The sequence below is a fragment of the Pongo abelii genome, chromosome 9 (assembly GCF_028885655.2).
Source record: "Pongo abelii isolate AG06213 chromosome 9, NHGRI_mPonAbe1-v2.0_pri, whole genome shotgun sequence".
NCBI lineage: Eukaryota > Metazoa > Chordata > Mammalia > Primates > Hominidae > Pongo > Pongo abelii.
The window spans coordinates 137,645,777-137,661,090 of NC_071994.2; the positions used below are offsets into that span (position 1 = coordinate 137,645,777).

The 15,314-nt window shown below is 51.7% G+C and overlaps 1 protein-coding gene across 5 annotated transcripts in view; it reads left to right on the forward strand.

The window, feature by feature from the left end:
* Window positions 1-222: 222 nt before the first annotated feature.
* The window catches only part of GLB1L2 (galactosidase beta 1 like 2), a 47,792-nt gene continuing 32,700 nt past the window's right edge, over window positions 223-15,314 (forward strand). For 3 of the 5 annotated variants that reach the window (XR_008511531.1, XM_054525463.1, XM_054525462.2), the window contains exons 1-4: window positions 298-468; window positions 11,016-11,213; window positions 12,641-12,709; window positions 13,291-13,386. Coding sequence is in view for 4 of the 5 variants with exons in the window: in XM_054525463.1 (XP_054381438.1) it covers window positions 383-468; window positions 11,016-11,213; window positions 12,641-12,709; window positions 13,291-13,386 (449 nt within the window). In the remaining variant the exon portion in view is untranslated. Of the gene's footprint in view, window positions 469-11,015; window positions 11,214-11,357; window positions 11,453-12,640; window positions 12,710-13,290; window positions 13,387-15,314 lie in introns of those variants that run through there. The other 2 variants (XM_024255230.3, XM_054525464.1) reach the window with 2 other exon arrangements.

Consider the following 15,314-nt stretch of genomic DNA (forward strand, 5'->3'; position numbering starts at 1 on the left):
ACCGCTCCACGACACTGGGGACCCGCCCCGGCCAGACCCCTCCCCTACCGAGACCTTGTCCCCGCCCCGCCCCCGGCCGAGGCCACGCCCCCAACAGCCCCCGCCCCCCCAGCGCCCCTCTCCTACCGAGCCCTCGTCCCCGCCCACCAGCCCCGCCCCGCCCCCCCGGCAGAGGGCCCGCCCCGGCCCCGGCCAGCCCCGCCCCTGCTTGCGCGAGGCCTTGGGCTGCAGGCGCGGAGCCGCGAGCCCCAGCCAATGAGCGCCGGCTGGCCGGTTGCCCAGGCGACCGACGCGCGGCTCCGCCCCCCGCGCCGAGGCTCCCGCGCGCGGCTGAGTGCGGACTGGAGTGGGAACCCGGGTCCCCGAGCTTGGAGAACACGCGATGACCACGTGGAGCCTCCGGCGGAGGCCGGGCCGCACGCTGGGACTCCTGCTGCTGGTCGTCTTGGGCTTCCTGGTGCTCCGCAGGTGAGAGAGAGCTTAGCGCATCACCTGCCGGACCCCACATTCCCCAGCCCTCCGCACCTCGGGTTCTCTCCTCCCGCGACCCGCGAATCCCGAGTTCCCGGGGGGAGCAGCCCCAGCTGCTTCTTTCTGGGAGCTCCCCAGTACCCCCGAGTTCCCCTGCGGCTCCAGGCACTCTACTCCTGCCTCGCGATCCAGGCCTCTGGGCGACACCCGGCGTGCCCTCGGGAGCCGGCGTCTGTGCCCCGAGCCGCCCACCCCGCCGCGCCTGTGATGCCGGGTTCTGCCGCTCGTGGACGCCCGCAGCACTCCAGCCGTCAGAGCCCTCTCAGATGCACCCCATCGCGGCCCCGTCCCCACTGCTTCGCGGAGAGCGCCCTCTGCTCTTCCCCCAGGCCCCCCTTTTCCTCCCAACCCTCTGGGAGGCGCCTTATTCCGCAGAGGCCGGCGCTTCAGCCTGGCAGCTATGGTCTAGCCAGCTCGCCTGGCAGGGTCATAAGAACAATGTCTGTGGGCCTCCAAGATCCCGGGCCATGATTTATTTGCACAGTTCTAGGACTGATAGGTCGTCTCTCTCCACTTTCCCACCATTCACCTGTTACCAGCTCACTCTTTCCTCTCCCCCTTTTACAAAATGTTGTTTATGGCAAATGAGTGGCTTCAGTGATACTGTGATTTACCCACAGCCTGTGAAAAAGTTTTCTGGGTGCCCTAGCCCAGCATTTTTCTAAACTGTGCCTATTTTAAGGATTCTACAGCCCTGACCCTATCTTTCGGGTCAGCACTTTCCATATTCAAAACCTCCAGTGGGAAGCCGACTGGCAGTATCGAATGAACTGAACGGTTGGAACTGGTGGCAGGCCCTACGCCGCTCAGCTTTGTCATTTGCTTGTTTTTTATCCCCTTTCTTAGTTTCTCTGAACTTCCCCTGGGAGATAGGGAAGTTTTTGATGGAGATAAATATCTGGAAGTCTTTTGCGGCCACAAGAACACATTGACAAACTATGTTTACACCTTGTCAAGACTTGATTCTTGTTTCTGAGATAGTGGAGACGTCATAATATTGTTTGGGAGAAGGATGGATTTTCTTCTCATTCTGGGGCCCAGAAAACTTCAGGCATTTAATTTCTCCAGTTGTTCCCAAGATGTTTTCTGTCCTGCCTAAGATCTCTAAGCTATTCCTCTCTGAAGATTGGCCCTGGCTCCTGTGGGATGCTCAGCTTTCCTCCCTGTGCAAGGCTTATGCAAACCCCAGAAGAATTACTCAGAGCAGCAGCAGCAGATCCTCCTGCATACAGCAGGGTAGCAAGGCGCACAAGCTGCCAAGAGAAAGGCTAGTGGCTGCAGGCCTGTTGTTGATCAGGGATATAGGAGTCTGTGCAGGAGACCCAGGCAGGTCACTATTTGGGGCAGCACTGTGGGCTTGAGATGGGCTGAGTGGCACACCCAAAAAGTCCCCAGGAAAAGGCATGTGAAGGAGGCTGAGGGTTTGCTATTGTTTGGTGAGACAGAGGTGAGGTGTCAGGGAGCTGACCTAGCTGGGAAGAAGCCTGAGCTTCTTTGAGGTGAGGTAACCATGTCCCCACCTAGGTGGGGTGGCCGCACTAGGAGTCAGTCTTGGGCCATTGGAGCGGGTGGAATGGCAATAGAGAATAAAAAGCTGTGACCAAATGCTGTGAAAAGAGTTTGACATGCCTAGGAAGGATGTTTTTCTTGCCTCTCCATCCTTCTAGCAGGTAGGACAGAAGCTCAAGGAGCTCTGAACCAAGTTCAGGGCCGTCTCTTCAGATCCTGTGGAATACGTGTCTTTTTGGCGTCTTTTTGATTTTTTCACCCTCATGGGTACATTATGCCAGTTCCTCCTGTCTGACTTGGGCTGGACACCAATGATTATGAGTTGCTGTAATATCTCTGGAGGCAGGAGGAGAACATCCTCTTTGTCTTTCCCTCTTCCTGTCTTGCCCCAGCTCTGACTGGGTCATTAACTGAGTGGGAGGTGGGGCCTCTCCCAGCTGTTACTGGGGAGTGTTGAGGTGGCCAGTGGAATATAGGTCACGTGGAAACTGGCCACCAAGTTCACTCTTTGTGGAGCCGAGCTGTCAGGAGCAGCCCCTTTCCTGTAGCAGAAGGCAGGTATTTGGACAGTGGCTGGCATGGGCTGGGGGATGTTTGGCTATAGCTTATCTTTTTTTTTCATCAACTTTTCCTTGGGCTGGTTCATGGTCAGTCATAGCTGGTGGGTTACATCATATCAAAAAACTAGGATGACCAGGTTGACTTTTGGGGAGGATTTCAGTCTTAGAATTTTTATTTTTATTTTTTTTAAGCTTAAACAGTGGTCTTTCTTAAAAATTACCTTTATTGGAGTTTAATTGTCATGCAACAAACTGCACATAGTTAACACGTACAATTTGATACGCTTTGACATATATCTAAATCCAGCTGTGAATCTATCACCACAGTTAAGATTGTGAAAACAGCCACCAGCCCCCAAAGTTTCCATGTACCTCTCTGTCATCCCTCCCTTCTGCTCCTCCCTGCTCCCCAGCCCCAAGCAACCACTGATCTGTTGCTTTCCAACACGATATATTGATTTGCATTTTCTAGTGTTTTATAGAATTGTAATCTTAAAGCATGTTCTCCTTTTTGGTCTGGCTTCTTTCACTCAGCGTATTGTTTTGAGGTCTGCGATGCATGTATCAACGTGAACTGTGCCTTTGAGCCAGTTGCCTTTCATTCTCTTCCTATTCCCACTCCATGAACACAAGAATGCCTGCTTGATATTTTCTAAAGGCATGGTTCTCATTCATGATTTTTTCCTTAATACAAATGAATCACTGAGCAAAGATACAGTCAACGCTGCATCTCTCATACCTGAAATTTTAGCTGGGAAAGTTGGGAGAGGCGAAAGCCTTCAGGTGGGCAGCCAGCATCATGCTCCTAAGAGGTAAGTTCATTTCTTCTCTGAGGTCCATCTCACACACTGCCCTGCCCTGCTGTTTTCTTTATTCCAGACCCCAAATTCTTCCTATAGAAAGGAAAAGGAGGAGATGTATCAAACTCCTTCTCCTGAACAAGGTGGCTAACTTAGCAATGCAGGTCACTTTTTTTTTTTTTATGTAAATCATGGCCAGTCCTGTCTTCCAAGGGTATGTGGCCAAATCATGCCTCTCCTCTGGAGCTTCTGGGAGGTAATTGATTTTATGGGCCTTGCCTATTCTAGGACTCTTCTCTGCTTGAGGCCTGAGTCATATTTCATGGAATGTTCAGACTCTTTGAACAGTGTTCCTTTCATCTTGTAGTAGTAAAGTTTTCAGCATCGGGGAAGTGTCTCTTTCAGCAGGTGATCACCTGTTGGATACAGGTGGTGAGGGATGTCTGAGCCACCCTGTGCTAGGAAGAGCGAGTTGGCTCTGGGATTCTTACAGGACCATGCTAGCCAGCAGCAGAAGGAGAACAGAGTTGTCTTGGAGCAGCCATAGTATTGGTATAGGTGTGATTCAAGGGAGGGACTGGGCTACCAAGAAGATTGGGGACAAAGAGGCTTGGCTGCAGAAATAGCAGAAAGTTGACCAGAGGGTTCTTCCCACCTTAAGGTAAGGAAGTGGCAAGTGAAATAAAAACATGTAGTCCTTGATGAAGTGATGCAGAGTTCCACGAGGTCATGGCAGACGCTCTTCTGGGAAGAATTCAGGAGATGCTGCAGCTTGCGGAGAAAGGTTTGCGAACATTTGGACCTGAAAAGGACTCTGGGGTCTACACACGTCCTCCCTCCCTCCCTCGCCACCATCACGCAGCAGGGGCAGGGTTTTTTGGTGTCAATGTTGGGATATTTGCTGCTTCCTCTCCACTCAGTTTTAGCTTTTGCTTAAATCTATTGCTCTGGATATTAAAGACCGTATTGAAAAAGAGTTCTCATGGTGTGGATGTCTCCTGGGATAGAAAGGCAGCAGGTGTTTGTAGAGGCTCCTGCTAACGAGGTAGATATTTCTTGACTGATGTCTGCCTGTTAGAGACTCCTTGTTGATACTCACAGCTTCTGTTCTTTGACACTCAGCAAAACAGTCAGTGGGCTTGTTCCTTTCAAGCACAGATTGTATTTTTTTCCCTTAAGAAGTTATTTTGTGAGTAGGCTATTAATGAACATGGTAAGTATTCAGAGTGTGAAGGGGAATACAGTGAAAAGAAACTCCCACTCCTGGCCCCTAGGCTAGGCACCCTTCCCTATCCCCTCTTCATATCAGCCATTATTACTGATAATGGCTTCTTTCAGAAATATTCTATGCATATACAAGAAGATAGCTACACATATTATCCCACTTGTCCATTAGACACATAATTTATTTAAACAGTCTTCTATTGATGGACTTCGATTGTTTGCAATCTTTTAGCTACTGTAAACAAAGCTGCTGCAGATATCTGTTGGATGTATTTCTATAAGTAGAATTACTGACCGTAGGATAGATTCATTTTAAATCTTGATAGACATTTCTAAAGTAGTACATTTTATTTCTGTTGGATCAATGTAAAGGAGATTCTGAGCCCAACTCGATAGGGCCAAGTCGATTCTTGAGTCTTGGAAGAACCAGTGCATCTCTTGTATATCTTCGTAGAGAAGTCCACTCCTATGTGGTGGATTAAAAAAATTTAACACAGTTATGTTTTTCCCTATTTGTGAGATCATTTCATTTAGAGTCAACAAGCATCTCGAAGATCAGGGCCTTGTTATCAAGAGTAGAGTCCTTGTGTTATCTAACAGAGCTTTCACTTCTCTCTGGGTAAGACACAGTCCTTTTCCTCTTTATGATGCTGTCAGTGGTCCCAAAGTACGCAAAAGTACAGAGTAACATAATGTTAGAACACTTTTTGTTGTTGTTATTGTTGTCATGTGGTTGATTAGAGTGAGGAGTTTTTGTTACTTTACTATTGGATCTCAAGGTTTTGGTCTAGTAAACTCTTCTTCATGTACTCACTTCCTACAGTCTTTAGGAAATACTGCTCTCTGAACCACCAATATTGCTTCTGGGTCAGAGCCTGGATGTGAGGCCAGGGTTCCTGGCTTACCTGGGAGCCTTTTCAGAGGAAAAAGCAGAGGAGCTAGGGTGGCAGGAGTGCTGTGGACCTCTTGCTGGGGACCTCACTTCTCTGCAAAATGCATATACTTGCCTTGGGAATGGCAGGCCCAAGCCCTTGGGCGTATTTAATGCCTCTCCCAGCAAACAGGAGTCCAACACCTTGGGCCCAGACTAAGGAGCACATATAGAAAGCTGGGCCAGAAACAGGGACCGACTTCCATTTCCCTGAGGCTGAAGTTCTTGGAGCCTGGGGATTGGTCCAAGAGGCAATATTTTGGAGTAGAGGCGTTAAGGGCACCATCTGGGCCAAAGAGTGAATAGTTCAGTTCCTTCTTCAGGCCCTCAAATTCTTTTGCTGAGGGTGGAGAGAACATGGCTGAAGGCTGCTGGGACCAAAATATCCCCAAACAGACAGTTTAGGACAGCAGGATGTCCAAGGAAGTTGAGCCTCATGGGAGCCTAGAACTGAACCAGAATCTTGAGAGTGATGAATAGAAGTCTGCACTGAAGACAGATCCAAGTGAGGAATTCCCATGTGTTTGATGTCTTTGTGGGCAGCTGAACACACTTGCCATCAGATGGTGGTCTCCAGCATGGCCACTTGGAGGAGGGTGGAGGTGAGTGTTTTCTTGGTCAGGATCTTCACAGGATGCCCTGGATTGGGATTCAGTTGAACCTCTGTTTAGGGAGGCCCTAATAGGGCCACAGTGCACCTAAAAATTGAATTTGTAAGCTATCATCTCAGATGAACAAGTATGTGAGCACGTTATGTTATAGCATCAAAATAACCAGCCTTTGGGGCCGGCAAGGACTTATGTTCTGGGAATCGAAGGACAATGATTGCAGTTCCTGACTCAGATACCAGCTTGCATACGCCGGTGGCCAGCCTTGGACTGCGTGCATGCTGCCTGGTCTCTGCTGGTGGTCATCGTACTCCGATGTTCACGGCGCTGTCTCTGCTGTGCCCAGTTGCATGGATCCTGGCCCATCTGTGTCTGGTCATACTCTGCATGGCAGACCAGAAAGAGATGGCTGTGACCCCAGTGAGGCCTCCCAGCCCTACCATGACCCCGGTTTCTGATGAGTGTTTGCAGGATTCATGGGTGATGCAGGGATGCCCGCTGGCACGACAGGACGCATTTCAAGCCTGGCACACCTCACTCAAGGAGATCCTTTCTGGTGGTGACAGGATCTGGCTCACCTCCCACCCAGCCGCCCTGCAAGATCCCCTCTGAAACTTGACAGCCAGTCCCATTCCCAGAAAGAGGTGGTGATCTTTGCCACCTGCTCATCTGCCCTTTTCCATCCACTCACATCCGCGAGCACTTTTTACTACACCCGGAATCTCCTGCCTGCTGGGGCCTGCCCTGTACCCTTCATCCTTAGGACCCACCTCACCAGTCAAGGAAAAATTACTCCAGAGGGCTCCACCTCCCCCTGCTTCCTCACCATGGGGCACAGCAGAACCTGGTACCTATGTCCTCTGCTTCAGGTTTCCATTGCAACCAATTTTTTGTGTCTGCAGCTTGCACAGCCTTCAGCACGAATAGTGCATGCCCCTTTTCCACTTGCCAGAAGGGAATTGGTGAGGATGGGCTGTAGAGGTCTTGTTATGTTGTGCGAGGCCCCATCAGAAGTCCTGATGTGCCTGCCTTCCTCCAGGAACCTCACCTTGGACCATGACCAAGGCCACCCTCTCCATCCAGGTGTAGGAGCAGAGCCTGACTCTGAGCAGAGCAGACCTGGGCACTGAGCACTGAATTCAGGCCGGTGGCCAGGGTCTGCTGTCCAGACTCTTCTAAGGCGGAAAAATCACTTTGGATAAATGAAGCCAAGATACACAGGAAACAGAAATTCTAGGAGAAAATGTTAACATAAGCTCCAGTTCAAAAGAAGGCAGGTGTTCCTGGTTTCATCAAATAAAGATCCATCATGGATGAACTGCTCCCCAAGAAAAGTGACAGAAACACACTGGGCTTCCTTAGGATTTGGTTAGCTGCTTGGTATCAAGCCTAATTTAGGAGTAAAGTCTTGCTGACCTTTAAACCAACCAATTCTAACCACACAGTTGATATTTCCTTTATTTTATTATTACTGAGTTACTCAGGAAATTATGGGGTTATTCTCCATCTTATGATTATTAGTATTAATGATCATTATTAGTGTTAATAACCATTTACATGATGCTTCATTGTTTATGAAGCTCTAACTCATGCATGGTCTCATTTACTTGCAGTGAATTCCTTGGAGAAACCCAACACTTATTATCCTCATTTTCTTGGTGAATTCATCCCTTTTAATAATGTATTGACAACTTCTCTAGTAACCTACCAGAAAATTCCCATGAAGAAACAGTTGAATTCTCCAGAATTTGCAATTGGGTAACAGCTAGATTGTTTTTTGTTCTTGTTGTTTATTTCATTCCTCTTGATATGCACTGAGAAGAACGTTTTATTCTAAAAATATAGAAAATGGTGTGTTATAGACATTAGCAAAGACAAGCTCTATCCAGGGAGGGAGTCTATGTAGTGTCCAAGGAGAAGACGCAGATTGGGCTTCTCAGGCTGTAACCTTGGGATTGGTTAGAATGCAGGTTTTGATTCAGTAGGTCTCAAGCTGCGGATGAAGACCTGGAAATCTGGTTGGTGGATAGAAGTTGTTGAATTGGGATGCCTCTTTCCAGGTGTCTGCACTTTGAGTCAGGCGGCTGTGACCCTGAGGGAGTTCAGAGGTGTGGCTCTCTGCAGACCACACCTGGAGAAGTCAGCCTAGAGGGTGGTTTCCTGATCCTTAGTCATCAACAAATCAAGGGGAGAGGTTAAAGGTGTTGGTTACTAGCAGGGACTGTGTTGGAATGTAGGTCAAGAGAGGCTTCTCCAACCCTGCCTACACCTCTGCATTTAGCAGGGTGGGGAGTGGAGGCTCTCGCACCCATAAATAGATGTTAGGATAAGTAATGTGTGCTTTAATAAGAACTGGAGATTGTACTTTTGAAGTTTTGGCTGGAGAATAAGGTTTGGTACCTGGTGGAGTGATTGCTAAGTTGTATTGTCACTGTCTTTAAAAACAGTGACATTTTGTGTGTGTGCATGTGCATGTGTGTATTTTCACCACCAGATCGTCACAATGCCCCTGCTGTTAAGAAAATAATCTGTCCATCGAGTTCTTCCTCATTCTGGCCTGGGGTGAGCCCAGCATGTGCCTCTGAGGGAACCAGGGGGAGAACCTGTGTTGTGGTGGGCAGGTGAGTCTGGTGGAATACCTGAGGCAGGGAGGGCTGAGCAGGTGGCAGGGTGTGTGCTTTGGAGCAGGTGTGGCCTGAGCAGCTGTGAGCCTGTAGCCAAAGCAAAGCGCCTGGTGAGCAGAGCAGGCAGCACTAAAGGAAGGCCCGGACGGTGGCCCAGAGGGGCCGAGGCCTTGTCTTAGCCGTCCAGGGCTTCATCTGCAAGGATGCCGGCCAGCAGAGTTTCTGGGAGAGGGCGGATCGCACATATTTTTGGCTTTGCAGGCCTTGCAGTCTTTATCGCAAGTACTCAACCGCAAAAAGCAGCCGTTCGTAGACGGTGTGGCTGTGTGCCAATACAACTATTTATGAACACTGAAGTTCATATAATTTTTTATGTGTCCCAAAATATTATGCTTTTGATTTTTTTTCAACCACTTAAAAATGTGAAAGCTATCCTCAGCTTGCAGGCTGCATGAGGACAGATGGCAGGCTGGATTTGACCCGAGGCCCAAGTTGGCTCACCTCTGGCCTACAGGCTGTGTTGGTCTAATAGGATCTCAGTGTACAGAATCTTTCATTGTCAAATTTTAGAAATTGTAATAAGATGGCTTGGCACAAAGTCTGGCACATAAACTGTATACCACCATGGGGAGAATGGAGAAGTTGGGATTATTCCACATCAAGGACATAAAACCCACTTGTGGCTATTCTCTCTAAAGCTTTCTCTTTGGAGAAAAAAGTGTGGTGAATAGGTTTCCGTAGCTCTCTAATATGCAAACACATGCTACAGTAAATTGATTTCAGATAGAGATAAGACTCTTCGACTCACAGCAGAGAGTGTTGCATTTCTCCAGGACCCTCACAGCAGCCTTTCTGAGCAGCTGGGACAGGCATTAGCCCTGTTTTATAGAGGAAGAAGCTCCTGCCCACAGGACTGGTGTCACTAACCGAAGGCGACAGTTCTACCAAGCTGGGGGCCAGGACATTCCTATTCCGGCTAGCGTTGTTGTTGTCACTCTCTCATACAGTGCTTTGGAAGAACTGTGTCCTAAAATGTCATTTGCAAGCCATTTACTAGAACATGGAAGTTTTCTCTTTAGAGAAAGAAAAATGTGGTGAACAGATTCCCAGGTTGCCCAAGATGAGATGATTCTTTCATCTGTAACACAGCAGAACTGTAGGCCTGGAGCTTCGGTGTGAGTTCTAAGGCCCTGGGGCTGTGAGAAGTAGGAAGGAGTAGGTAAAAAAGCAAATTTCTTTGCCTGAGAGTGGCCCAAGACAAAATTCCCAAGAGGCTGGCGATGTCCGAGCTGTCTTCTGTCCTGTGGGCACCCTGTCCCCTCCCCGTCTCTGGCCATCTGGGCCCTCTCGCTTGCTCTGTGACACTCAGCTGAGGGGCGTCTTGTGCAGTGGGGCCCGGCTGGCCACCGCCTGCTAGTGTCAGGGCAGGAGCGAGCGCCGGTGGGGACGAAGGCAGAGCCAGCACCGGCTCCTGCCCCAGACTCAGCCGCGCTCTTGGCTCATGCCTCCGACTTTCCGGACCTTCCTGACTTGAGATGTGGGTCTCCCCAGCTTCTCGCACGGCGTTCGGGAGACAGGGTGGGAAGGAGACCCGGCCGGCAGCACCGAGTCGCCGGGACGCAGCTGAGGGGCTCCCTGGGGCCGACCCCGAGCGATGCCGAGAGGAGCTTTCTCGCGGACCGAAGCCTTCCCGTGGGGGACTCCGCTCCAGCTGGGTCACCTCTTGGCGGGGGCGCGGTCTTCAGCGAATCCTGAAGACCTGGGGTCGGGTGGATGGATGGACGCCGCTCACGCAGACCCTCTTTCCAGGGCTCTGCTCCTCGAGTCGGGCGGCCGCGACCGTGCCGGGGCCCGGAGGTGCCGCGTGAAGTCGCGCAGAGCCGGCCCCGGTGAAGCCGCGTGCAGCGCCCGCCCCGCCCGGCCCCAGCAGCGGCCTCTCCCGCGGCGTGACGGCTGCGCTCTCTCCTTCCAGCCCGCCAGCCCTCATGCCGAGCGCTGTGCTTGTCTTGCTCCTGGCCGCGGCCTCGGCTTGCCCTTCGCCTGCCGCGGGGCCCCGTGCTGAAGAAAGGCCCCTGCCCAGGTTTGGCTGAGGCGGAGGGGGGAGCTGTTCCCAGCCACCTGGACGCAGGCCCTCTTTGGAGAGACATGCCCAGGGCCTGCGAGGGGGCGAGGAAGCTGAGCTCTCTGCACCTGGCCCCGGCGGCCAGCGAATGTCTTTGTCTTTCCAGGCTGGACTGGAGCACCCTGGCCCCGCTGTGGCTTCGCCATCGACAGCTGGGGCTGCAGGCCAAGGGCTGGAACTTCATGCTGGAGGATTCCACCTTCTGGATCTTCGGGGGCTCCATCCACTATTTCCGTGTGCCCAGGGAGTACTGGAGGGACCGCTTGCTGAAGATGAAGGCCTGTGGCTTGAACACCCTCACCACGTAGGTGCTGCCCCTGTCCCCCACGGAGCCTGGTTCCTAAGCAGGGCGCCTGGTGTCTGCATGCGAAAAAATATAAGAGGAACCGGCCCAGGTCCTCTGCCCAGGGCGAGAGAGCCAGGGTCTCCCTCCTCCTCCCCACCACAGAGCTCCTGCCTCCTGGGCGTGAAGGGACACGACATGGATGTAAGGTCTAGAGGAACCGAAGTAGCAGTGTCACACAAAAGAGTATAGTGAAGGAGGTGAGTGCAGACTGAGGAGGTGATTCAGTGCTAGCGAATCTTTTTGTGTCACAAGCAGTCTTCCCACTTCCAGTTTATACAGCCAGTGAACGGAGTCTTCTTCAGAAGAGCTGCCTGAGAGGCTCTCTGGCCCCAGTTCTCAGCACTCCTCTTGGGCAGTGGTCTTAGAATGCTGTGGTTGTCATCCCAGCCTCTGTTGTGATGATTGGCACATGGTAGGCACACAATAAAATGTTGAATTTGCAAATCATTTATAAAATGTGCTCAGTTGTGAATAACCTGGATCTTTTCATGGGTTCCCCCCAAATTGCCAACTGATACTTGACTCTAAGTCTATGAAATAAAGGGGGTGATCAGGCTGGATTATTCCATGTTTAGGCAAAAATATGTGATTACAAATCAAGGAGATGGCTTTTCATGGGTGATTTATGAACTGATTTTGAAGACAGTTCCTTAAAGAGTTACAGAAATGTGCTGAGCCTTGACAACTTCCTAGAAAGGACTCCCGAAGGTTGTGGGAGCGCTGTAGGCTCAGCACTCTGACCCGCAGAAACAGCACCGACGACACTTGCAGAAAGGCAGAACTCGTGTCTGAGTTGGAAGCCAGGCAGCCTCTCCTCCTTCACCTGGGAATAATCTTTCTAGTGGGCAGAGACTCTGCTAAAGCCAGCGATGGGGTGGGGTCGGGAGAAGAACAGCTGTCATCACTGTGTCATCCATGAGTTGTCCCTTCTGCCTCTTGAGTTGAGCCCGTCCATGAGCCTGCTCCATCCCTTGTCCTGTTAGAGTTGGAAGCTTCATTCTGTTGTACGTTTTGGAATTCCGGGGCTTCGGTAAATATAGGATGATCACCGAGCTTTCTTCTTACTCCTTGTAGCTGTTTTTTTGATAGTTACATTTTCTTCTCCAGTGGGGCGTGGGCATGGTAAGCTAACTGGGGTCAGAGCACCTGACCTTTTACTCAGCCGGTCTTATGCTTCATCCAAATCTTGTTGATGCAGAGGGAAGGGGGCTTGCCCTCAATTCTGGTCCCTAGATCAGTTCACTTAGTTCTTGGTTCCAGTCCTAAAATCATAAAGAAACATATCTTTAGCCATCATATGGGATTTTTGGGCTAAAGAAGGTAATGTGGGAGGTGAAGTGGAATGAATGACACGCTCTAGCCTATAATTATCATTTCTGTTGCAGCTATGTTCCATGGAACCTGCATGAACCAGAAAGAGGCAAATTTGACTTCTCTGGGAACCTGGACCTGGAGTATGTGATGTTGCTGCTTCTGTGAACTGGCCAGGGGCAGGGGCACAGAGGTGGCTACTGGGGATGGATTAGCAACCAAAGAGAACCAGGGAGGGACCTGGGTCTGGAGCACTGTTCTAGGACTGGGAGAGGCCCTGCGCCCAGGACCCAGACGCTCCCCAGCTGTGACCTGTCACCCAGAGGGGCTGGGCCTGCAGCCTCTGGGCTCCACCTCTCCATTGCAGCCCAGAGGGACAGAAGACCCCAGGAGCTGCCCGACTCTGCATGGGGTCTGGCCGCCTGGGCTGGGGCAGGGTGGCTCCTCTAGGCTAGTAAGGCTATTGGGTCAGGTTCACTGTTAAGACCCCTGTGCCCTGGCTGTCACCCTTCTTCCTCAGGCCCCCGATGGGGCTGTGCAGAGGCTCCGAGGCTGGGAGCAGCTCAGGCCACCGACCTGGTATGGGAGTCCCCGCTCTTTGGGCGTGGGGCCGAGCTGTCCCTTCGCCCCACCGGGCAGCTCCTCCACCCTGTGATGTGTGTGGCCCCCACCCGGCCTCATCCTGGGCCGTCGTGGGAGGGGCTGACGATGTGGACCTCCCTAGGGCCTTCGTCCTGATGGCTGCGGAGATTGGGCTGTGGGTGATTCTGCGTCCAGGCCCCTACATCTGCAGTGAGATGGACCTCGGGGGCTTGCCCAGGTAAGCAGGGTTGTGAAGGGTCCTGTGTGCTGTTGCAAAAAGCTCACAGACATAGGTCTAGTTTTGTTTCTGTGTTCCAGTTCCCATTCTGTACTGAATTTCCTTTTCAGGAAAAGCAGCACCCAGAGGGGATCACTTTCAGTGAGGCTGCAGTGAGTGCCCTCATGGAGCCATGCATGGGCTGCTTGTGTGACAGGCAGCAGCAGGGCTGGCCCTCCTGGCATCTCATGCTTCAGGGCTCTGCTGTGGAGCTGGGAGCCCTGGCAGGTCATTCGCCTGCGTGTCTGCAGTATGGGAAAATCAGACCTTCCCTGTCTGTTTCTTTTTTTTTGAGACAGAGTCTTGCTCTGGCACCCAGGCTGGAATGCAGTGGCATGATCTTGGCTCACTGCAACCTCCGCCTCCTGGGTTCAAGTGATTCTCCTGCCTCAGCCTCCTGAGTAGCTAGGGTTACAGGTGTGCGCCACCACGCCCAGCTAATTTTTGTATTTTTAGTAGAGACAGGGTTTCACCATGTTGGCCAGGCTGGTCTGGAACTCCTGACCTCGTGATCTGCCCACCTCGGCCTCCTAAAGTGCTGGGATTATAGGCATGAGCCACCATGCCTGTCCTTCCGTATCTCTTTCTTAGGAATGTTACGAAGCATATTTTGAAAAGTCCAAGTATTTGATAAAGTATAAGAGAAACAAATTCTTGTTATGGTTTTGTCTTCGTGTCTCGGCCCACGTGTGTCATCTTCCCAGTGCTAGTCTTGGCTGAGATTGGAGTTCTGTGGTTGGAGTGGAAATCTGGACAGGAATCAGCTGGGACTTCATTCATTCCTCATTCTCAACATTGTGGCCTTTAAGATTTTCTTGTTAACTGGCGTAACCTTTCTCAGCCTCCCAGTGGACCAGGTGGTTAGACCCAGACTGCCTCAGGGAAGAGGCTGATCCTTGTCCCCAAGCCCTCTCCCCTCCCCCGGTCCCCGGGGAGCCCTGGGCTTGTTTTCCTCCTGGTTTCCAGCATGACCCGCCCTTCCCTCAGGGGCATAGCTTCTGTCTCCACTACCCAGGGTCACTTCTCAGGCACTGATCCATTCAGCCTGGTAGGCTCACCCTTGTCACGAACACAGCCAGGGCAGCCTCTCCCGTCCCTGCGGATTAGAAAGCTGTGTGCCACCGTCAGCGATTTCCTCAGCTCAGCCGGGGCCGGGCACAGGAGGACGAAGGGTTTAACCGTCTTAACTTAGAAGCAGTGGGGAGCTGTGGCCCTCAGACTCCCCCTTCCCACCCCACCCATGTGGCACCTGGCCATGCATGAGAGGGGCATGTGGGCGCACCTGCGGAGGGGGAGTCCGGGCGGGAGTGAGAAAGCTAACCTGTCAGGTGGGGTTAGAACGTGGGGGTGTCGGGCTAGAGGAAACTGCCCTCTCCTCACCCCTTGTTTTACCCACAGAAATGGGATAATTTCCTGACCCTGTTTAGGACTTCCAGACCAGGGCAAGAGGAGCCTCAGAGCCTTTTGTTAGAAAATATAACTGTCTTCTCAGAACCTGAAGTGAGAAGGAAGAGCCCTGACTCCAGCTTTGGAACCAATCCATGCTGCTGTGTTCCTCTGGGGAGTCTGGGATCACAGCAACAGGGTGGAGGGAGATTTCAACTCTTGCTCACCTGCTGCTCTGGGCTGAGCTCTGCACAGCCCACGCCACTGATGCCAAGACGTTAGCCACGTTGGCAAGGATGGGGGCTGCCTCCTGTTCAGCCCCTCGCAGTCTCTGTCAGTCTTGTTTTTTGGGGTGATGCTAGAAGGTTGTGTCTCCTCCTTCCACAGCCTCGGTGATTGCTAACCCTTTTGACTTCACTCTTTGAAATGGGATCATAGAGCAAGTTGTTGAAAACTAGGCCTGGAGTCCTGTGAAAAGCTTGTCTCACTGCTGGCAGCCAGGC